The 24,544-nt window shown below is 45.1% G+C and overlaps 1 protein-coding gene across 10 annotated transcripts in view; it reads left to right on the forward strand.

The window, feature by feature from the left end:
• TOM1L2 (target of myb1 like 2 membrane trafficking protein) overlaps positions 1-24,544 on the forward strand; it is a 123,146-nt gene that overhangs the window by 44,774 nt on the left and 53,828 nt on the right. For 9 of the 10 annotated variants that reach the window (XM_008052274.1, XM_008052275.1, XM_021709650.1 and 6 more), the window contains exon 2: positions 19,674-19,758. In XM_008052274.1, coding sequence (XP_008050465.1) covers positions 19,674-19,758 — 85 coding nt within the window. The remainder of the gene's footprint in view (positions 1-19,673; positions 19,759-24,544) is intronic. The other variant, XM_021709651.1, reaches the window with a different exon arrangement.

The raw sequence follows: 24,544 nt of genomic DNA on the forward strand, positions 1-24,544 counted from the left end.
CGCACGCCTGTAGTTCCAGCTACTCAGAAGGCTGAGGCAGAAGGATCACCGGAGCCCAGCAGGTTGAGGCTGCGGCGGCCGGGAGTGGCCACTGTATTCCAGTCTGGGCGACGGAATGAGACTCCAACTCAAAAAAAAAAATGACCATCTATGAATTTCTTCCTGACATTCTTGAACACCTGTATCAAGCCCTCTCACCCACCCAATGGCTGATGCTCTAAGCAGAAGGGCTGAAGAAACATCCAGACTGGGTCCTGGCTGTGCGCCTACTTCTGTCTGGGTGGGCAGCCCTTGACTCCCCAGGCCGGAGCTGCTGAGCAGCCTCAGTCCTGGCTGCGCTCTGGCTCTTACCCTTCACCACTGCGCCAGCCATGGAGAGCAGCCATGCAGCAGGCCCCTTTCAAGTGGCCAAGGAAAGGCCTGTTCTCCCTGCTGTACTCGGGGAATATATTCAGACCTGGTGTTCAGAACCATAGCAGTGAGATTTGTTACAAGCTTGCAAAACAAAATGAGGTTTTTCTCTGTGGTCCAGGAAGAATCCGGACAGGAAGTTCGCTTGATTTTGTTTTGCCTTGCTGCTTCACAAACCCAGGTAGCAGAAGCACTTTGTGAATCAGAAATGGATGCATTGTTCTCCAATAATCACAGAGGAATGCCTTTCCTGAATGGTTACTGTGGGCGGGAAGAGCTCTAAAGAAGGAAAAAAAAAAAGCTTCAGACACAGACAGCAACTATTTATGTTCTATCATACTTGACACGCATTATTGAGTACCTACTGTGTGCTGGTGGAATTCACGGTCTGTCAGGGAAGAGGGATCCATGAGGAACCATTACACAAGCAGTAGGGGCTGTCTGAGAGTCAGCAAGCCAGGCCCGTGGGAGCCCAGAAGAGCGCAATTAATCCATGTGGTGTGTGCATGTGCACACAGGAGTGTCTGGGGCCCTCCCTGAGAGGAGACAAGGAGTACAGTGTTAAAGGGAGGATGCCACCTTCTGTGTCGCTTTTAACCCCTTCCATTATACGAGCATGCATTTTTACCTTATGACGATTAGTATGCACATAATATTTTATGCTGTCTGTTTTCCACTTAGCATTCTATACTGATTTCCACTTAGCGAGTAGGCTGAAGTATTTATCATTTTTAAAAGCCACATAGCATTTTTGCCTTATTGATGTACTCGTTGCTTCGCCACCCTCTCATTTGTTGGGAGCAGCGGAGTTTTTCTCAATTATGCATCTTTGCAGAATCAGCTCTCCCCTCCCCCTTGCTTATTTTCTTAGGGATATATTGCTGGGTTAAAGTTATGAATGGTTTTATGCCTTTTTCTACCACATTTTTTCCTTTTCATTACGAAATATTTCAAACATATACAAGAGGAAAAAGACTGTTATAACAAACCCCCGCATACTCATCACTGAGCTTCAACAAAGATCAGCTCATGGCAGTGTTGATTCATCCATAGCCCCACACACTTCCTCTTGTCCTGGACTATTTTGCAGTAAATCTGAGGCATCCTATAATTATACCTAAGTATGTATTTCTAAAAGATAAGGAATCTAGACTGGGCAGTGGCTCAAGCCTGTAATCCCAGCACTTTGGGAGGCCACGGTGAGGGGATTGCCAGAGCCCATGGGTTCAAGTATGGCCTGGGAAACTAAGCCAGATCTCGTCTCTACAATAAATCACAAAATTAGCTGGGCATGGTAGCATGCACCTGTAGTTCCGGCTACTTGGAAGACTGAGGCAAAAGGATCGCCTGAGCCCAGCAAGTCGACGCTGGAGTGGCCATGAGCTTGCCACTGCACTCCAGCCTGGGCGATGGAGTGAAATTCCAACTCAAAAAAAAAAAAAAAAGATAAGGAATCTTTTAAAAAGTATAGCCAACAGCTTGTTATCACATCTAAAATCAATAATCATAATTCTTACTATCATAAAATACCTAGTCACCCAACTGAAAAGTTAAGATTTTCCAGTTTTTCTGTGGCCATTCTCACAAGGCCAAGTGATTGGGGAGGTTTCACTTGACACGCTATGCTGGGGTTGGGAATTCTTTATCAAGAAGGGCTCTGGCTGTAGGACCTGGCCTCAGAGTGAGATGGAGGAAAGGGAGGAGGGAGACTGCTCTCCAAGCCTCTGCTACCTGCCTCATGTAGTTTGAGCTGCATGGGTAGTGGGTACTGTCTGCCTATTACTCTCCTGGTAAACCCAGCTGTGCCACTCTATCCACATGCCATCTTGACTTGTGCGATGTGCAGAAAACAATGTTAGGCCCATCCCTTTGGACTCCACCACACTGAAGAATGTGCCATCCTGTTGCTGTTTTTTTCAAGGCTGAAGAAGCTAGGTAGATATTATGGGCTTTTTTCTACAATAAAAATTCCAAAAAACTAGGAAAATGCCTATTCCCAGCTGGATTTAGATCATCTTATTTGCATGTTTTCCTTGGCAAGCTTTGTTTTGTATTATTCAAGGTGACCCAGTTAGAACTACTATTTAAAGTCACATTGCCGTTAATAAGTTACACAATCCATGTGTGATAAGTCTGTTAGCCTTGAGTATTGTACAAGCAGGAATGTATGTTTTTATTGGGGCTCTTCTTCATATTTAAATATGGTTACATTTAAATATAATCTCCCCTGTTTGTTCTCACTGTTGGTATTCTTGATTTTTCTATGTTGATGGATAGGAGCAATTTCCCAGATGATCCAGAGCCCTGTTGTATTTGGCTTTGGAATATGAATCATATGTGTATATTATGTCTGTATCTCCCCCTATGCCAGCCCAGACTGGCTCTTACTTTGGTTGTCCTTGATTACTAGGTACTCTGCATAATCCCCTCTGGGACCAGAGAGAGTTAGTAGAGAGGCCTGGTTAGAATAAAATGTTTTTTGAGACATATTGGGGTTGGAGAGCTTTTATCCTTTGAGAAAATAGTCTATATATCAATTTAAAAAATATTTTTTAAAAAAAGCCAGCCTTATGCCTTGTGCCTAGCTATTTTTGATGGAAGAATCAAATAACTGACTTTTGATGGGAGGATTAATACATTAAATAAAATGAGTTTACCATTTTATTTCTTAGTCTTTTGCAGTATAGTATCTCCTTTCCTTCTTATTATAACAGCAATAACAGAAAAACTTTTTAAAGATTTGCCTCCAAGCCAAATACTTCAATGCATTAATTATTTTTACTTTTCCCTGTCTCTTTTCTGGGCATTATCCATATGCATCCTTTTTTCAAAAACAATTTTGTGTCTTGTTTCCTTTACATCATTACAAAATGTTTCTATATGGTTTTAACAATTATTACTTAAAATGGCTATATGATATTTAGTTGAGTCAGTATACAGTAATTTATTTAGCTATCACTTTTCTATTTTATATTTGAGAAGTTTTCTTTTTATTTTGTTTTGGAGTTACAGTCTCATTCTGTCACTTAGGCTAGAGTGCAGAGGTGTAATCATGGCATAGTGCAGCCTCAACCACCTGGGTTCAACAAATCATTCCGCCTCAGTCTCCTGAGTTGCTGGGATTACAGGTGCATGCCATCACTCCCAGCAAGATTTTTTTGTAGAGATGAGGTCTCGCTATGTTGCCCAGGCTGGTCTCAAACTCCTGGGTCAAGCAGTCCTTCTGCCTTTGCCTCCCATAGGGCTGAGATTACAGGAATAAGCCATGGTTCCCAGCATATTTGAGAAATCTTAAGGATTTTAAATAATACTACATTGAACATGTTCCTGGTATCTTTTCTCCCTTTTTTCAACTGTTATATTGAGATATAATTCACCTACCATGCGATTCACCCATTTGAAATGTACAATTCAGTGGTTTTTGTATATTCACAGAGTTGTTAACCATTCCCACAACCGATTTTAGAACATTTTCATCATTCCATACTCATTAGCAATCATTTCCCATTTCCTCCAACCCTCCATACCCTAGGCAATCACTAATCTACTTTCTATCTCTGTGGCTATGCCTATTCTGGATATTTTGAATAAATGGAATCATACAATATATGGCCTCTTTTACAATGTAAAAAATTGGGGAAGATATATATAACAAAATTTACCATTTTAACCTTTTTTTTTAAGTTGGAGTTTCACTCTGTCGCCCAGACTGGAGTGCAGTGGCTGCTTCTGGCCACTGCAGCCTCAACCTGCTGGGCTCCCGCGATCCTTCCGCCTCAGCCTTCCAAGTAGCTGGAACTACAGGCGCGCGCTACTACGCCCGACTAATTTTTTGATTTATTGTAGAGATGAGGTCTTGCCAAGTTGCCCAGGCGGGTCTCAAACCTGCGGGCTCAGGCAATCCACTCACCTCAGCCTCCCAAAGTGCAGGATTACAGGCTGAGCCACCGAGCCCAGCCATTTTAACCATTTTTAAGTGTACGGTTCCATGGTCTTAAGCACATTTGCATTGTTGTGTGCCATCACCACCATCCATCTCCAGAACTCTTTTATCTTCCCAAACTGAAGCTGTACCCATTAAACACTAACTCACTTCCCTCAGCCCCTGCCAACCACCATTCTACTTTCTGACTCTATGGATTTGACTACTCTAAGTAGCTCATAAGTGGAATCATATAGTATTTATTCTTTTGTGCCTGGCTTATCTCACTTAGCATAATGTCTCAAGGCTCACCCATGTTGTAGCTGTGTCAGAATTTCATTCTTCTCATTGCCAAATAAGATTTAATTATATGAATATGCCACATTTTGTGTATTCATTCAATAGCTGGTGGATATTTGGGTTGTTTCCTCTTTTTAGCTATTGTGGATGATGCTGCTATGAACATTTGTGAGCAAGTTTCTGTTTAGACAGGTTTCATTTCTCTTGGGATTACAAGGTTGTGTGTGGCTTTCTTCATTGACATATTTATTTTCACTATGAGTCCTAAAGAGATTATTAGGTCAAAGGATAAGTACCTTTTATAGCATGTCCCTCAATAACTATTGTCCAAATTATTTTTCCAAAGAATTCTTAAATGCCACCTTCATGATAATGCGATATTCTGGTTTCACTGTAACCTTCCCAGCAGTGGGTATTATTCTTTTAATAGCATGTGTTAATTTAAGTGTTAAAGTTTAATTTTGTTGTTTTAACATGGTGTTTTTTATTACTAGCTGCTATTCCTCCTAAGACTAGGCCTCTAGGTAGGAAAAGCATCTAACATTTAAATCCTACTCTGATGGGTTGCTTTTGACTGCTCCCTACAAGTGCCTTTGAATACTGCAAATGCTATGATGGTGACTAGGCGCGTGTTTCTCTTTACCTAGTTCTGAAGAACAACTCTTTGCAGGAGTTAGTCAAAGCACTCTGGTTTTACTGAGCACAGCAGGTGTGAACCCTGGGGAACTTTTGGGAGCTTTTCTCCTGGCTTGGAATTTTGTGATGGCTCTTTGAGGCAGAAAGATCTTCCCTTTCATAGCCTCATGGTTATGCCTGGGGTCCCTGGCTAGCCACAGGCGGGTTGGTGCCTGGAAGATAGAATGCAGCCCCCATAGAATGCAGCCCTGTCACAGTCATCTCTGGATACCCATACTCCAGGAGGAAGTTAGGGTGGTCACTTCACTCTTCTGCCTGGAGGCCATAGTAAAAGCCCTGGAAACACTCACCCTCCCCTTGTGCCTTCCCTACTGGAATTCTGTCTCACCCAAAGTCCAGTCCACAAAATACACACGTTAAAAACTGTAGTTCATATTTATTACATTCTCACTATGTTCATGTCTTGCGTCGCTAACTCTTTTGATCGTACCACACCCTGTGAGAAGGTACGACTATTTCGTCTGTTTTATGGAAAGTGTGCTCCAGGTCACGGAGAGCCAGGACTGACCCCCATTTTCTTGGATTCAAAGCCATGCCCTTACCAATGTGCTGTCCTGTCTTCTTTTCACACTGAGCAGTTGTGACAACCTGCCCCTGCTTCCTGCCTGCAGTCTCGCCACTCCAGTACAGCCCCATGCTGTTACCAGAGAGATCTGTCTCAGAGGTAAATATTCTTGTCACTCCTGTTGAAAAGGCCCGTGTTGCCTCCTGCAGAAAGCCCAGACTCCTTATAGGTAATGAACGGACTCTACAGAGCTGGCCTTCTGTTACTGCCCCCTCTTCCCCCAATGCCCCTGCCCTGGCAGGCCATTTGCACAGCCTGCCATGCTCCTTTCTCCTCAAATCCTGTTCTTCTTCTTACTAGTTCCTTTCCTTGACTTTCACGGCCTCTCCTCTCCCCTCTTGGCATCTCTTGGTGCATAACCCAGTGGTAACACTTGTTACCTTGTGTCCTAGCTGTCTATCCTCAAGGTCTCTTCTAGTGAGCACCTTGAGGTCGGGGACTCCATCTTGTTTTCTTCTGTTTCAGCCTAGTACCGTGCCTGGCAGTAAGTGGTCTCACAGTTAAAGTTTTAAGTTGAGCTGGGAAGTCCTTGAATGACCCTGTGTATTCTGTCTCTCCAAGGAATGGCATTCATATCTCTGAGGTGTGTCTCTGTAATCAGAAGCAGCTAGAAAGAGGGGTGGTGGCAACACAGCACATAGTGACATTCTCAGGTATACCTCCTGCCTTATCTCAGAGTGCTGGTGGCGACTGCTGGGCACAAGGGCAAGGGAAACAGCCCATGAGAGGTACTCTGGGGAAGGAGAAATTGGTAGCAAAGAAGCCAGCATGGGGAAGAGGTGAAGAGGAAGATAGGGCAGGTGGGTATCCCTACCTCTCCCGTCTATCTGCTCTGCTTTAATGCAGAAGCTCTAACCTGAGCACCAGGCCCCAGGGGACCTTCCATCTGTCTGGTCAGCATGTCCTGTCATTAGAGAGCAGCCTGCTAGGCTAGGACAACTGTAGCTGGGGCCTCGGGCACTGTACCCCTGGTCTGGCTGACTCCTGCAGAGCCCCCTCCTTCCCCTGGCCCATTTCCATCCCAGCCCTAAATCAGCCTTCTCCCCCAGCTCTCGTTTACTCCACACATAAGATATTCCATTAAGTACAAAGAAGGGAATACATCAAATACCAGTGGCTCTGCTTCTGGAGAGCACACCCCAAATGCATTTTAAATCTGTGGATCCCCCTCGAGGGAATTCCAGTTAAAAAAGAACTTGGGTCAGCAGCCTCAGGCCTGTGTGGCTAACAAGCTTCTGTTTTCTCTGTTGTTTGACTGGCCTGAAGGGCTCCTTTGTTTGGGGAGTGGGAGGATGTGGTGCCCTAATGAGGCCAGGGCGTGGAATCGTGGCTCACATGGAGCTGCCCTTCAGAACTGAACTCTCCAGACAGGAGAATAAGTTGGGGAGTCGGGGAGTTTGTCTGTCTTTAAAGAAAACAAAAGGTTTAAAAGAGGGGAAACGAAACGCATTGTGGTAGTCTGGATTGGATCCAGGCCAGAAAAAGAACATTAGTGGAAAAACTGGAGAAATCTAAGTACTGCCTGGAGTTCAGTTAATAGTACTGTGCCAGTGTTATTTTTTAAAAATTTGACCAATGTACAATGATTATGGAAGAGAAAACTGGGAGAAGGGGTGGATAGGAACTCCTTGCACTATCTTTGCAACTTTTCAGTCTATCTAAATTACTCCAAAAGAGAAGGTTTATTAATTAAAAAAAAAAAAAAAGAATGAGGGAATAAAGTGATCTCGGATCTAATTTAACTTGACCTGTTCACCAGCACTGTCCTCTTTTTGGGCACAAGGGCCTTAGGGTCTTTAACATTCACCTGCAAAATTGGAACATGGGCTGCATCCCCAACTCTAGACTTTCTGCAGAGGCCAGGGTCTTCTTTATTTCTGCCAACCTCTGTCTGGGAACCACTTGGGACTCAAGGTTTCCCAGGAAGACCTGGGGCATGGTTGGCAGCAGTGCCACCTCCTAGCTGTGCACTGTGGGGGCTACTCACCTTGCTCAGCTTCATTTTCTTGACCTATTAGAGAGAGAGAGAAAACCTGTCTAGGGGATGGAAGGGTTAAACGAGGGAGTGTTCCTCAAGAACCTGGCCCAAACCCCCCAAATAGGGGTTTTCATTCTCCCTGAAAGGAGTGATTGCTGTTTCCTTGAGGACTTGAGATCAGTAGTTCACTGGTAGCTTTGAGGGCAAAACCTGCCTGTGGGGAGCTAACAACCATGCCCCCTCCTCCCCTACATTCCCCACTTCCTGAGGAAATGTGCCTCATGGGGAATCTTCTTACTAGATGGTCTCTAAGGCCTCTTGGATTTAACATTTGAATTTTTAAGGAAATTGTGGCGTGGCTGCTCCTTCACCTTGCAGGGGGCCAAGCCAAGTTTGGGGACTCCCTTCTGGAAGAAGAGTCCCTTGTATAATTGTTTCCGGACTTGGAAACCCAGAAATCCTAAAGACTGTAGACATTCGAAAGCTCCCAGGGTGTTGCGTCTGGTAGGCATAGCTCGTGGATGGCTGTTTACCTGTAGGTGGCAGTGGTGACACAGGAATGCGAAAGGAGGGGGTCGCGGAGGGAAGGTACCAACAGAGCCCTTTTCAGAAGAGCTGTAATCACGATAGAAGTAACAGTGAGGAAAGGTCCTCGGTGTTAGAAGCCCTGTCAGGTGTTTTCTGTGTGTTATTTCGTTCCCTCTTGTGTGAGAGAGTGCCATTACAGCATTTTATAGGTGTCAGAAAGGCTTGGAGAGGGCAGGTCATTGTCCTGGGGTCACACAGTAATTGGCAGAAGTAGGACTCATCAAAGTCTGAATGCACACCCCCTGCTTATAGCCTCCATTTTGATGCACATTTCTCCTGCTTCTAAGTCCAGAGAGAGAACCAAGGACAACTGGGAGTTCAGCTCTAATCTTGCCAAGCTGCTCCATACCTGTCATCTAGGAGCCTATGAAGGGTTTACAGTCATCATTTTACTTTTAAAGGGCCCTCATCAACATAAGGTCAGACACTCTGGAAGATGTGAAGTTGTCCTGACTCCAAGTAGCTTCAGGTTTAGGTCGGGGGGCCAGACTGTACTTATGGCTCACTAAACCAGTAAGATTTGAAGAACTTCTCAGAACAACATTAGAATTGTTTTGAAAGCTCAGTCCTTGTATGCACTGTGCCATCAGGTCCTGGAGCCCATCAAAGGCATCTTTTGGGGATAGTTAGAAAGGAGGCTCTGGAGGGGACATCAGATGGGGTTATGCATGGGAAAATAGGCTGGAGTAAAGACTTTCCAGACAACAGAAGTCTGAGATGACTTCCTTGGGGCTTGCAAAGTCCTCTCAATCCTGGTGTGGTTCCTGCTTTCATCTTTCAGCAGATACTCTACTATTCTGTGGAATGAGGACTCAAATGGGTCTTCTCTTCAGCTTGGTGTGCTCACATGGTATATGATAAAAGTATAAAGTAGGCCCAAGGATGCCTACTTTTATCAGTTCTATTCAAAATAGTATTGGAAAGTCTAACCAGAGAAATTAGGGGGAAAAAAATAAGCAAAAATGGGAATAGAAGAAGTAAAATTACCTCTGTCTGCTGATGACATGACTTCATATGTAGAAAATCTTAAAGATACCACAAAAAAATTGCTAGAGTTAATAAATAAATTTAGCAAAGCCGGAGGATACAAAATCACCACTCAGAAATCAGTTGTGTTTCTATATATTAATAATGAGCACTCTGAAAAGGAAATTAAGGAAACAATTTCATAGCATTAAAAAAATGCCTAGGAATTAACCAAGGCAGCAAAAAACTTTACTGAAAATTATAAAACGTTGTTGAAAGAAATTAAAGGAGCCATAAATATATGGAAAGACATTCTGAATCAGAAGACAATATATATATATATATTTTTTTGTTTAGAAAGCAGGATTTATTAGCCGGACTCGGTGGCTCAGCCTGTAATCCTGCGCTTTGGGAGGCTGAGGTGAGTGGATTGCCTGAGCCCGTGGGTTTGTGACCCGCCTGGGCAACTTGGCGAGACCTCATCTCTACAATATGTCAAAAATTAGCCGGGTGTGGTAGTGCATGCCTATAGTTCCAGCTACTTGGAAGTCTGAGGCGGAAGGATCGCCAGAGCCCAGCAAGTCGAAGCTGCAGTGGCCGGGAGCGTGCCACTGCACTCCAGTCTGAGCGACAGAGTGAGACTCCAACTCAAAAAAAAAAAGAAAGAAAGCAGGATTTATTAAGAGGACAGAAAAGCTCCCACAATGGGAGGGGACCTGAGGGGGTTGCCCAGAAGACAATATTTTAAAGATAACAATAGGAGGGAGGACCTCCCTCCCCAAAAAAACTGGAATTATCTTTTGGAGGATGGGCCCTTTGTAATTTAGGCTTCTCCCATTAGGTAAGTGTTCTAGGAATCCATCGGCATCAGTGTATCAGCTAGCGTTGTTGTGAGAGGCTGCACTGTGGACGAAATGTCTTGAGTTGTAGCAAACGAGTGACTGGTTCTTCCACCATGACAATGCACCTGACCAATTTTTGACCAAAAACAGCATGACCCCGTGTCCCACCCTTCCCTACTCACCAGATGTTGTCCTAAGTGACTTTTTTTGTTGTTGTTTCCCTGGATGAAATGTTTAGCCAGTGTGGAAGAGGTAAAACAAAAAATGGCAGAAACCCTAAAAGGCATCAAAACTGACAAGTTCAAAAACTGTTTTGAGCAGTCGAAAAAGCGTCTCGATAGGTGTATTGCATCAAACAGAGAGTACTTTGAAGGTGACTGAAGTTTAAACATGTGAGAACAAATGCACAAGTTTTTATAAATAAATTCTGGAGTTTGTTTGGGTCCCTTTTATACTATCCAAAGTTGTCTACAGATGCAGTGTAATCCCAGTCAAACTTGCAGTGAAGCTGAGCATGGTGGCATGTGCTGTAATGCTAGCTACTCGGGAGTCTGAGGTGGGAGGATTGCTTGAGCCCAGGAGTTTGAATCAATTCTGGGTAACATAGCATCTTTTTAAAAAACTCCCAATGGCATTTTTTCCTGATTTCAAAACATGTACAAAACTCATCAAAACAGTGTGGTACTGGTATAAGAAAAGACATATGGACCAATGAAATAAAATAGAGAGTCCAGAAATAAACCCTCTGATATATGGTCAGTTGGTTTTCAACAAGAGTGCCAAGACCTTTTAGAGGGAAGAACAGTCTTTTCAACAAATGGTACTGCAAAAACTCAATATCTACCTGCAAAATAATGAAGTTGGATCCTTATCTTATACCATATACAAAAATTAACTCCAAATGCATCAATGATGTAAACATAAGAATGAAAACTGTTAAAATATTAGAAAAAAACAAGAGAAAATCTTCATTCCCTTGGATTAGGAATGATTTTTCAGGTATGACACCAAAGCACTAGCAAAAGGAGAAAAAAATGGAAAAATAGCACCTACAATTTTAAAACTTTTGTACATTAAAGGATACTATCAAGAGAGTGAAAAGATAATGACAGAATAGGAGGGATTAATTAACCAGAATATATAAATAACTCCTACAACTCAACAACAACAAAAAACTACCCAATTAAAAGATGGGCAAGGGTCTTAAGCAGTCATTTCTCCAAAGAAAACATTCAAGTAGCCAACAAGCATGTGAAAAGATACTCAACATCACTAGTCATTGGGAAATGCATATCAAAACTGCAATGAGATGGCACTTCACAGCTGGCAGACCAGGATCTCATAACTGAATTGGTGGTGCCAATATTTGATCTCAGGTCTGTCTGTCTCTAAAGCCTGGGTGTTTGCCTGGTATTGCCCTACCTGCTTGCAAAGCCTGAGTTTGCATCTGAAGTTGATATCTTAGATGAATTCTGAAACTGCCTCATCCTAACTCTCAAGTCATGAAAGAGATACCATCACCACCATTTTAATAAATGCTTAATACAACCCACACTTCTGCTGATAATCAGAGAGTAAAATAGATGACTTCTTTACAAGCTGGAAGCGTCCCTGTTTTTTTTTTACTGGATGCAGCTATGGTGAAGTGATAATTGCTTTTTACTAGAACTCGCACATCCAAATAAAAGCTATACTTATAAGCAGTGACAGCACACTCCTAAAATATAGCTATTGCTGAAAACATTTGTGTACTAGCCTTCAGTCTGCATAAAAAAGCCTCATTGTTTTATTTATTGCTCTCTCTCTCTCTCAACTGAAAAGAATATAGCCCCAACTTTTTCACCCTCTTTATTAATCACAGTTGGTGCTCAAAGACCTTTGACTACCAAGGTGCCTCCAGTGTCTGCTCTGAAAAAGCATACTCACCCCCACACAGTGAGAATTTGCCTTCAGATGAATGTGATGCATGGCTGAGGACTGGGCACGGAGCCAGAAGCCTCTCGAGATTTGGGGAAATCTTAACCAAAGTTGGTCCTCCAAAGACTCCAGACTGGCAGGTACAGAGGCAGTATTTGATACTAGCCTGCGAGAGGAGGAAAGCAGAGAGAGAAACGAAGGCATGAGGATGCATGTCAGCAATGGTTAAGAGCCAGATTGGCCCCAGAGATCCCTCCCTCCCTGTTCATCTAATGAATGTGGAAAAGAGAGTCCAAGTCACAAAGTCAGTCAGCAGCATACCTGAGCCTATAAGGAAAATCAGAGTCACCGAGGGGAGGGCAGCTGCTGCTGGGAAGGGTGAGTCGGTGGTAGGCACCAGGAAGAATAGCTCGAGGCACCAGTCCGTTTAGAGGAGAAAACACTGAGGGCAGAGGCTTCAAGAAGGTGGAGGGTAGCAGGCACAACATAGCCATTGGGACACCAGTGTGCTCTGTTGCCTGAGCCTCGGCCCAGAGGCAGGATAAGCCTCATGCCTGCTGGAAGCCTGCAGCCTACAGTGCCTGCTCTTTCTGCAGCTGTCTCAGAACACCTTCCCTTTCAAGGTGTCCACTCCCTGAAGAATGACCCACTACCTGGGACACACACAGTAGAGGCATGTCTGCGGCCATAAATCTAGCAGACTCTGCCTGTGGGCCTGGACTTGCTGCCCTTCCGAGCCAGTGAAGGGAGAGGCAAGCTGGCCAGGAGGCAGGACATCTGTCCCTTTCATAGAACTCAAGCCAGGGCACAGACTCTCCTGGGGAAGAAAGCACCGAGATTGTGCTTTGGTGGGGCCACAAGGGACACAGTCTTGGGAGGCTTAATAGAGGAAATATTAAATCAATGAAACCTCATTTCCAAGTTCGGTTTAGCAGCAGAATCCATTAACCTTATATTCACCCTCTCCCTTCCTCTCATAGTACCGGGAAGGGGTTCAAAGGCATGATAACTTATCCTCAGGGTCAGTGTGTTCTATTCAATTACTGGGATTCAGAGTTTTCAAGCTAAAAGATATATACTCATTCTGATTATAAAGAACCCCAAAAGAACACTTCTTTCTTTTCATCTTGCTGGAAATGCCACACAAACACAACTTGTGGGTATTTGGCGCTGCTGAAACATATGAGGGAAGTAAAGCTGACAAAGAAGCTGAAATCAGTTCTTATTTTTCTCCTCATAAAAGAATTTCCAGCAAATCAGGAACAAAGTTGGATCTGATTACCCCTGGAACTGAGGCCACTCAGTGTGGGCTCCCTCACTTGGCCCTGTCCCCAGGCCAGAGGAAAGCAAACCTCAGTCTCATTTCTTTTGTCACGTCAATTGTCAGAACTGAAAATCAAACCTGGTATAGCAGCAGAAACACGGTGCTCCAGGATGCAGTGGGGCAAGTCATTCCCATCAGCCAGCCCTCCGGATGGATAAAGATCAAAATGCCCATGACCCTGATTGCAAACTACAGACCTCTCTGGTGCTATGCTAATGGCCAGAGGCTGGGTGGACTGGACAGGGCAGGGCAGTCCTGAGCTGGGGCAATCGGATCCAGCTCCCATTAAACCTTCAGTGCAAGAGCAGCATATCATCCTGATGCTGTTGCCATGGCATTTTGTCTTGCCTGGTGTAGAATGCGGGCTGGGATGCCCCGAAGCCTCGACCCTGACAGCAGTGGCACTGTTCTCTCAGAGCATGGTTTTTCTGCCCGCCCCTGCCCCCCACCACGCAGTCTGAAACCGAAGGCAGCGCTGTGTGGAGGAGGCTCACAATCCAGCCGTTTGGCTTTTTGGCTGCTGCTTTCTACATTTTGATGTTAAATATAGTGACTTCAGAAGCAGCCAACACCAGAAGGCAAAAGAGGGCTGGTTTTAGCATTTTGTATTCAGCAACATCCTTTGGTCAGAATGGAGAAGAAAACAGCTAACTTATCTACCTCCCCAACCATTAAGAGTGTGGGTAGGAACCCAGAGGGGTAGGCACAGAAGAACAGCATCCTGGGGTGCTCCATGCCAGGTGTGGAAGAAGAAGGAAAAGGGGCTTAGATGGGTAGGAAACTCATTGAATAATATCCCTCAATAGTATGAAATAGACCTTCTGGATCACTATATGCTAGTGAGGCAGATTGACGTCTACAAGCCAGGTGGAAGAAAAATCAATCCCAACATTCTACACAGAACCGTCATTGCCTATGGCTTCAGAATCCTAACATGCTTTGTGAATATTAATTGCAGATGCTCCCTTTCTACTGGAGAGACATGAGAATCAATTCTAAGTACTCATTCCTACTTTATATGATGTCCTTTTCTATGACAGCTGTCCCCATTCCTCCCTCACCCCTCTTCAAACAAAGATGACAGGGTCAGAGGAAGGTACAGAAAGTATAATGCCACCTGACCAAACTACTCTGAGGCAGCTCTTTCTGTAACTTTAAGGCATAGTAAAACTCCATGGCCCCATTGCCATTTCCTTGAGATTGATAAGGGCCTGTGATATGCCGTGTACCATCCTTGGAGCTGAGGAGAGGGAGCTGGCTACTTGTTTTCAGAGGTCATAGTAGGGGAGGCACATAAGCAGTGAGTCACTGTGCAGTCCAACCTGGGTGCTTTGATACCTGTACCCCAGTGCCAAGGAGATGCAGAGAAAATTAATGACACTCCACCACTCTATGACAGACAGCATGCCTCTTTAAGCAGAGTAGGCAGCACAATGAGACAGAGCCAGAGAGAACCAGCCAGAGACTGTGTGGACTCCCAGGAGAAACTGTTAAGTCTTGGCTGGGTGTGGTGGCTTACGCTAATCCCCGCACTTTGGGAGACTAAGATGGGAGGATCACTTGAGCCCAGGAGTTTGAGATCAGCCTGGGCAACATAGCAAGACTTCATCTTGACAAAAAATACAAAAATTAGCCAGGGGTGGTGGCATGAGCATGTAGTCCCAGCTGCTTGGGAGGCTGAGGCAGGAGGATCACTTGAGTCCAGGAATTTGAGGCTGTGGTGAGCCATGATCCTGCCACTGCACTTTAGCCTTGGTGCCAGAGTGAGACCCCAACTAAAAAATAAACAAAAAAACTACTAAGTCTCTATCTCCCGCTCCCCAGGTAGAGAGAGCAATCAGGGGAGGGCATGAACTGTAGAAAAGTGGTTCTCAACCTTGGCTACATATTAGAATTACCCAGGAAACTTTTAAGAGTATTAATGCTGGCTCAGTCTGTAATCCCAGCACTTTGGGAGGCTGAGGTGAGTGGATAGTCGAGTCTGTGGGTTCGAGACCAGCCTGGGCAACTTGGTGAGACCTCATCTCTACAATAAATTAAAAATGAGCTGGGCATGGTAGTGCGCGCCTATAGTTTCGGCTGCTTGGAAAGCTGAGGTGGAAGGATCACTGGAGCCCAGAAGGTCAGCGCTGGGGTGGCCATGAGCGTGCGTGCCACTGCACTCCAGCCTGGGTGATGGAGTGAGACTCCAATTAAAAAAAAAAAAAGTATTAATGCCTGGGTTCCCATGAGAACCAGAACCTCTGGGGCATGAGGCTTAGGTATTGGTATGCTCCAGAATCTCATCCCCAGGTGGCTCTTATATGCAGCCAGGGCTGAGAACCACTGACTTAAAGGAAGGAGTGCTTAATATGGTCGTTGTCTGATATAAATATATTGCATAGCTACCAAGTGCTGAATACTGGGGACACAGTGGAAGGCAAAACAGACCTAGTCCCTGCCCTCAAGTAACTCTAGTCCTGGCTCTGCCACTGATCATCCTGAGCTCTTGGACCTTTCTCTTTTCTTCTTTTTTTTTTTTGAGTTAGAGTCTCACTCTATTGCCCAGACTGGAGTACAGTGTTATGCTCATGGCCACCCCATTGTTGACCTGCTGGCCTCCAGCGATCCATCAGCCTTCCAAGTAGCCAGAACTACAGGCACGCACTACCATACTTGGCTAATTTTTTGATTTATTGTAGCAATGAGGTCTGGCTAAGTTGCTCAGGCCGTTCTCGAACCCGTGGGCTGAGACATTCCCCTCACCCCAGCCTTCCAAAGTGCTAGAATTACAGACTTGAGCCATCACACCCGGCCTCTCTTTTCTTCTTTAGACTCTAGGTTTCCTATCCAATTAGGCTCCATTCTCCACCCTGCTTCCCCTTCCACCCAATAGACCATTGGCCTGTGTATAATTTTTCTCTCATTTTTGGTGATTTTTTTTTTTTTATTGTGGTAAAATGCACATAACAGGCAGGGTATGGTGGCTCACACTTGTAATACCAGACGTTTGGGAGGCTGAGGCGGGAGGATCACTTAAGACCGGGAATTAGAAACCAACCTTGGCAATAGTAAAACACTCTCTCTATAAAAAATTTAAAAATCAGCCAGGTGTGGTAGTGTGTACCTATAGTCCTAGCTACTTGGGAGGCTGAAGCCAGAGGATCATTTGAGCCCAGGAGTTCAAGGTTATAGTGAGCTATAATCATGTCATTGTGCTCCAGCCTGAGTCATGAGTGAGACCCTGTCTTTTAAACAAACACATAACATAACAAAATTTACCATTTTAACCATTTTAGAGTATACAACTTAATGGCATTAAGTACATTTACACTGTTGTGCAGCCATCACCACCATCCATCTCTAGAACTTTCTCATCTTCCCAAACTGAAACTCTGTATATATTAAACAGTAAATCCCAATTTCCTCATCCCTTCATCCCTAGCAACCACCTTCTACTTTCTGTCTCTAGAAATTTAACTACTTTCAGTACTTCATATAAGTAGAATCATATAGTATTTGCCTTTTTTGAACGGTTTATTTCACTTAGCACAAAGTCTTCATGGTTCAGCCATGTTGTGGCATGTGACAGGATTTCCTTCCTTTCTAAGACTGAATAATAATCTGTTGTGGGGGCATCCCCTTTGGGTCGCCTCCCACTGTGGGAACTTTCCTGTCCTCTCAATAAATCCTGCTTTCTAAAAAAAAAAAAAATCTATTGTGTGTATATACCACATTTTGTTTATCCATTTATTAATTGATGGACATCTGAGTTATCTCCACCTTTTGGCTATTGTGAATAATGTTACTATGAACAGGAGTATACTAATATCTTCTCAAGGACAGGTGTAGTAGCTTATACCTGCAATTCCAGTGCTTTGGAAGTGCTTTGGAGGCTGAGGCAGAAGGATTGCTTGAGGCCAGTAGTTCAAGACCAGCCTAGGCAAGATAGTGAGACCTTGTCTTTACAAAAAATATAAAAATTATCTGGGTGTGGTAGCATATACCTGTAGTTCCAGCTACTCAGGAAACTGAGGTGGGAGGATTGCTTAAGCCCAGGAGGTCAAGGTACAGTGAGCTATGATCACACCACTGCACTCCAGCCCAGGTGACAGAACGAGACCTATTTCTAAAAAAAAAAAAAAAAAAAAAAAAAAATATATATATATATATATATATATCTCCTTGAGAATCTGCTTGCAGTTCTTTTGGGTATTTACTCAAAAGTGGAATTGCTAGATCATATAGTAATTCTGTTTACTTTTTTGAGGAACCTCCACACTGTTTTCCATAGCAGTGCATTTTTTTTTTTTTTTTTTGAGTCAGAGTCTCACCCTGTCACCCAGGCTGGAATGCAGTGGGACGCTCATGGCTACCTTAGCATTGACCCGCTGGGCTCAGGTGATCCTCCCGCCTCAGCCTTCCAAGTAACCAGAACTACAGGTGAGCACTACCTCATCCAGCTCATTTTTGATATATTGTAGAGATGCGGTCTCACCAAGTTGCCCAGGCTGGTCTCAAACTCCTGGGCTCAGGCAATCCTCTCACCTCAGCTTCCCAAAGTGCTGGGATTACAGGCTTGAGCCACTGCGCCCAGCCAGCAGCTGCATTTTACATTCCCACCAACAATTCACCAGGCTTCCAATTTATTCATATCCTCGCCAACACTTGTTTTTACATATTTATTTATTCATTTATTTTTGAATTGAGGGTTCTTTGTCTCCCAGGCTAGAGTATAGTGGCAGGATCATGGCTCATCACAGCCTTGAACTCCTAGGCTAAAGCAACCCTCTCCCCTTGGTCTTCCAAAATGCTGTGATTATGGGTATCAGCCACTGGACCTGGTCTCTACTTTTTTTTTTTTAAATAGTAGTCATCATAATGGGTATGAGGTGATATCTCATTGTGGTTTGATTTGTACTTCCCTTATACTTAGTGATGTTGAACATCTTTGCATATATTTGTTGGCCATTTGTATATCTTCTTTGGAGAAATGTCTGTTTAATTCCTTTCCCCATTTTTTAACTGGATAGTTTGTTTTTGTTTTGTTTTGTTTTTATTTATGGGAGTCCTTTATATATTCTGGTTATTAATCCCTTATCATATATATGATTTGCAAATATTTTCTTCCATTCTGCAGGCAACCTTTTCTCTCTGTTGATTGCATCCTTTGATGTATGAAAGGCTTTAATTTTGACGTTCAAAATTTTTCTTTTGTTGCCGGTGCTTTTGGTATCATATCCATGACATCATTGCCAAATCCAATGTCATAAAGTTTTTCTTCTGTGTTTTCTTCTGAGAGATTTATAGTTTTAGCTCTTACGTTTATGTCTTTGATCCATTTGGAGTTAGTTTTGGTATATGGTGTCAGATAAGGGTCCAGCTTCATCCTTTTGCATGTGGAGATCTGATCTTCACAGCACCATTTGCTGAAAAGACTGTACTTTCTCAGTGAGAGGTCAGAAGTACATTTTATGGAAGAGATAAAATAATGTACATGAGTAATATCATGAGCAGTGGTTTGATAGATGACGTCCTACCCAAGCCCCTAATGGCCTGAAGGCACAGAATCTGACGGGAACTGGGAAGGTCGGTCACTGTTAGCATTTGGATAGATGACAGTTCTTTCTTCCTTTCCCTTATTCAAGATGTGTTTTTTAACTACTGCAGCTGATTTTTAATAATCATAATAGCAAATATATATATTGTACTGACTATGTGCCAGGCTCTATTCTAAGTGTTTTACTTATATCAATCTATTCAATTTTCACATGAGGGTAGGTACTGTTGTTTTCACTAGCTTTGGCACCTGTAGGTTAAGTGATTTGCCCAAGATCACACAGCTAAGTGGTGGAGCCTGTATTTGAACCTGGGTAGTTTGGCACCAGAATCTGTGGGCTCATAAACTTAAGATCCTCGTGCTTTGAGTGATTACTGATGGCTTAGGCCTGTCATAAGCTTTTTAACCTGGAGTGTGGTGAATGAAGAACCATGTTGCAACATGAGTCCTCAGGCTCATATCCTCGCTGGATGTTCTCTTGTGACAGCAGACCCCTAGAACGGCTGCATCGGCTCAGTCCATCTGCTTGGGAGGAGAATGTGGTGGTTCCGATCTATTCCCATATCCTGCCAGGGCCCCCTTTTTCCAGGAGAAATGTAAACTAGTTTTCTCTCTGATTTCACAGAAAAGGCAACAGATGGCTCCCTGCAAAGCGAGGACTGGACGTTGAACATGGAGATCTGCGACATCATCAACGAGACAGAGGAAGGGTATGTGTGCTGCCTAACCCTTCTGGGAAACCTCTCTCAACTCTTGGGGGCCACTCAAAGCATGTCAGGGCCTGAGGGTGGAGAGGGCTCTTTTTGTTTTGTTTTAGTCTGTTCGCTTTGGCGGACACTCTTAATAATCTGTCCTTTTCCTGTTAATCATCTCATCCCCCGTTTCCCCAGTGGCAGTGCTCAAAGTAGACAGTCACAACCTCTTTTAGTCACCTGCTTTTAATCACTTGGGGGAATGAAGCAGCTTGGGTTACTTGACTCCCAGTGGCCATTAGTCTCTGCAGCCAAGTTATCACCTCCTTCTGCCCCTCCTCCCTGGCCCCTGCCTCTCCTTCGCAGTGTGGGTCTGTCTCTGCCCTAGTTTGCCAGAGGAGAGCCCCAGGAGTTGGAGAGTGCCACAGTGTCCACGGAGAGAGATCCAGGGTGTGTGTGTCAGACACCGCAGGGAGTGAGCAAGTGGCGCACATGGCACAGAGCAGTTTCCAGCATAAGTGGACCTAACCCATGGGTGCCCCTTGCGTTCCTGCACTGCTGGATCTGCTTTTTGTTGTCTCCTGTATCCTCTCCTTCTACTCTATAGCTACACTCTATTTGTTGTTTTTCCAAAGTGGTCTGAATTTAGCCCTCTGTCCACACCACGAACTCTTTACTGTAGCCATACCCTCTGAAACCATCTCCAGAGTGGCGAGGAGAGCACTCTGGCAGCCTTGGCTGGCATCTCCGCACTGTCACTTTAGCCTTGCCATGTGTGAACTGGGGACTGTCCTCTTAAGGTTGGTCCTGCTTTCGTGCAGCAGACATTGAGTGATTACCTGGTTATGAACCCTGTTGAAAATACTAAGGACACAGCCGTGAATAATACAGACTCCCTCCCCTTGTGGAGTTGCCAGTCTAGAGTGGGGAGGCAGGCCATAAACAAGACAATTAAGCATATAACCCTTGTAAACCAGGTAAGATGGAGACAAGACTGTGGAATGGAGAGAGAAGGTTGGGAATTAGCCGTTTAAAATGAATGATCAAAGAAAGTCTCACTGAGAAGGTGAACAAAGGCCTGAAGGAGATGAGGGAGTGAGGGGTGAGGATTATGCAAGGGCAGAACTGTCCAGGCTCAGGGAACAGCAAGCACAGAAATCTTGGGATAAGGGGTGCCTAGCGTGCTTGAGCAATAGCAAGGTGGCTAACGGCCTGGAGAGGAGTGATCAAGGAAGAAGGTGCTGAGAGATGGAGTCAGCGATGTGTTGCAGATCCAGATAACGAGGATTATGTGGCTTTGATTTCAGGTGGGAGAGGAATCCTTCTGTGGGTTCCAGCAAAGGAGTAACATGGTCTCACTTTTGTTGTAAAGAGATCACTCTGTCTGCTGTGTTCAGAGTGACCTGGCTAGGGGCAGGCCAAGGACAGAAGCAGAAAGCCCAGTGAGGAGGTTATCCCAGTATCCTGGTGTGAGGTGGTGGCAGGCCTGCCCAGGGTGATGGGAAGGAGTGAGTGAGATATATTGAGATTCTGAATGTGTTTAGAAGGTAGAGCCAATGGAAGTGGCTGATGGAATGGGGTGAAGAGTCAAAAATAACTGCACGGTTTGGGGCCTGAGCGGCCGTGAGATGGAGCTGCTATTTCCTGAGCTGGAGCAGGCTGGGGAGCAGAGATCAGGAGAAGTCTGAGTTGCCAGCCAAGCTCCCAGGGGAGATGCTGAGGGGGGACAGCACAGGTGACTCTGGAGTTGGGGGCATTGGCCTGCACTGGAAGTGTGGAAGTCTTGGTGAAAGGTGGCATATTTTTACCAGCTAAATATAGGTGATCAGCTTGGTGCCTAGCACACAGATGTCCTTACAAATAGTTGTTGGGAATGATACATGTCCAATCCCATCTTCACAGGGCTAGAATGGCCTCCTTCCTCCCTAGGAGGAAGACACCCCAGATACCACTCATTCAGTCGTTTATCCAGTTGTTTTTACTGACCCTCACTTGTGGAGGTGTAGCAGTTCCAGCGTGCCAAGGTGAATGTACTGGCCCACCCTTGGGGGCTCACCTGGGGACACTGGCCAGTGCTGTGGCTGAGGCCTGTGCCCAATGCTGCAGCCTCAGAGGGAAAGGCGGGCTTCAAGGATGGCAGGAGTGGAAGCGTGCCCTGTAGCTAAAGATGGCACAAAAAGGACCCATGTGTTGAGGGATGCAAATGTTCTGGGGTAGATAGGTGACGTGAGGGGAAGAGGAACTATCTGGAGTCAGGCTGGAAAGGTAGTCAGGGTCAGGGGCTTCATTCTTTGACATCTGCCCTTTACCCTAGAGGCACATATCGGCTTTGGTTCCTTCCCTCCTGTCCCTTCCTGTTGCAGAACTCGGTAAATTGCTCCCTTGCTAACAAGCCTTCAAGGCCTTCTCAGGTTCTTAGGGTAAGAATCCTTAACTAGGCCCTGTATGAGATGCCCTGGGTCCCTCTGCAGCTCTGCTTTGGGCTCTTCATCCCCATAGATCTTTTAGTTCCTCAAATCTTTCACATTCCTGTGCCCAGTTTAAAATTCTCCACAAATTTGCACAATACACAAATAGGTTGACAACCCTTATTTTCCAGTGACTTGCTCAATTACCTCTGTGGCTTAAGGGCAGGAAGCCCAGGAACCCTAGGAGCTTCCTCATTATGAGCGGGCTAAAGCCTTCTTTTTCAAATCCTCAACTCAGGGAAGACCGGGTCACACACATCCTCCTCAAGTGGTCCAGGCTCCTGCTCCTGTATTTTTGAGTGAGAGCATCTCAGTGATTCCTAAGGGTTTTATGTCCTTGCCTCTACTGTGAGGTGTCTCAAAATCTCTTTCTAGAGGAGTGTGGTAGCACATGCCTGTTGTCCCAAGCTACTTGGAGGGCTGAGGCTGGAGGATCGCTTGAGTCCAATAATTGAAGGCCAGCCTGGGCAACAGAGCAAGACCCCTAAAAAGAAAATATCTTCCTAACTGGGAGAAAACCCTACCAGCTGGGCTGATGGTAGGACACCTCACCCACTCCTTCATACCCTTCCCTGAAAGGCCTCTGTCCTGCTGTCCTTTCTTTTCCACTTACCTCTCTCACTAAGTAGTTCCCATCATTCGGTAGATCTTAGTTTGAATCTTATTTCCCTGACACCCTTCTACTTGATTTGGACAAGTCCTCTGTTATATGATTTCATAATAACCTGTATTATACTGATGCTCATCACAGTTTACTCTTACAGATCTGTGTGACACTTGTGTCTTGCCCTGCAATCCCTCTGTGAGCTCCAAGAGGGCAGGAGTTCCATCTGTTTTACTTGCAGTTTTGTCCCTAGCACCTAGCACAGTACGCACATGATTGGTTCTTGATAAATATTTGCTAAATAAGTGAATAAATGAATGAAGTCCCTAAGGCACTCACAGTCTGATGAAGAATGCAGGCATGTAAACATAATCATAACACAGCATGACACGTGCCCTGAGAGACAGGCGCTATCTATAGCTACGGAAAGGGAGAGACTATGCAAGAGTTGGGGCTAGCTAGGCATAGGGCTGTTGGAAGCAAAGGCTTCTGGGAGGAGGTGACACCAGCCTAGAGGCTTACAGGATACTAGAGCATCAGCCGGGTGAGGCAGGTGGATGACAGGGGAGGAAGGTAGACACCCCAGGCAGAAGGGTGCTGTGTGTAGCATATGTACAGGAAGCATAGTGGAGTGAGATTAGGGTGCAGGGCCTGGAGCCACCCGTCCAGGCTGGAATCCTAAGTCACTTCTCACTTGCTGTGTAACCCTGGCTGAGTTATTTTATCTCCCTGTGTCTTAGCGTCCTCATTTATAAAATGGGGTTACCAGCAGTACTCATCTCATAGGGTTTTATAAGGATTAAATACATAAATATGATGTATCTAATGATATAATTTTATCTCCATATTCATGCTGTATAGATATGGATTTGCTATTTCTCCTTTGGAGATTTCCATTGCCCATGAAATTCATCACCCCTCATATCTGGGTGTCAGTTATCGTCTGGGTCCTTGGTCATCATCTGTGGATTCACTCCCCTCACCCTGTCTGCTGTCCCTGAGCCCCTGCCATGGGTTGGGCCTGGTGCCTAGCCCTGAATCTTGTCGTCTCATGCAGCAGTCCCACATGGTCCTAAAAGGTACAGACAGCCTGCTTTAACGTTAAGGAAGCTGAGACCGAGAGTGGTTTGTTTTTTTTTAAACTTCCCAAAGGCCTTGCAACCCAGCTCAGAAGGACACGTGCAGGCTGCAGACCCAGGCTCAACTAACTCCAGCCATTGAGGCTGTGATCGTGCTTCTTGGGTTTGTGTAGCACTTTACCACTGGGAGGCTGTGGGCCTGGTTGATGCAAACTGGTAAACTGCTCCATGGCCCTCTCTCCCTGGGCTTTCCCTAATGTCCAGGGCTGCAGTCACTGACAGCCTGAGGAGTGCTGACGCCTAAGGTCTTGTGTGGCAGTCCCTCGGTCATTAACCGGGAACAGGAGAAGCTGGTTGGATAACCCACCTGGGAATGTTTAGACCCTGTTTCCCAGGCCTCACCCCAGGCCTACTTAAGTGGGGCACAAGCATGTGGACTTGGGAATTGCTCCCCAGGTGATTCTAATGTGCAGCTCTGATGAGGTTCCACTGATTCTGGGTCATTTTCCTGGCTATATCTGGACCTTTCTCAACTCATAGAATCTTTGTGCTCCAGGCTCTAAGCTGAAGGGGGCACAGAGGAGGAACTGGATAAGTGCAGTAGAGCAAGATAATAATAGCTGGGGGTGGGGGGAGGTGTTTGGGGTGATGGA

Source organism: Carlito syrichta, unplaced genomic scaffold, assembly GCF_000164805.1.
Source record: "Carlito syrichta isolate Samal-C Ts95f unplaced genomic scaffold, Tarsius_syrichta-2.0.1 Scaffold270828, whole genome shotgun sequence".
Taxonomy (NCBI): domain Eukaryota; kingdom Metazoa; phylum Chordata; class Mammalia; order Primates; family Tarsiidae; genus Carlito; species Carlito syrichta.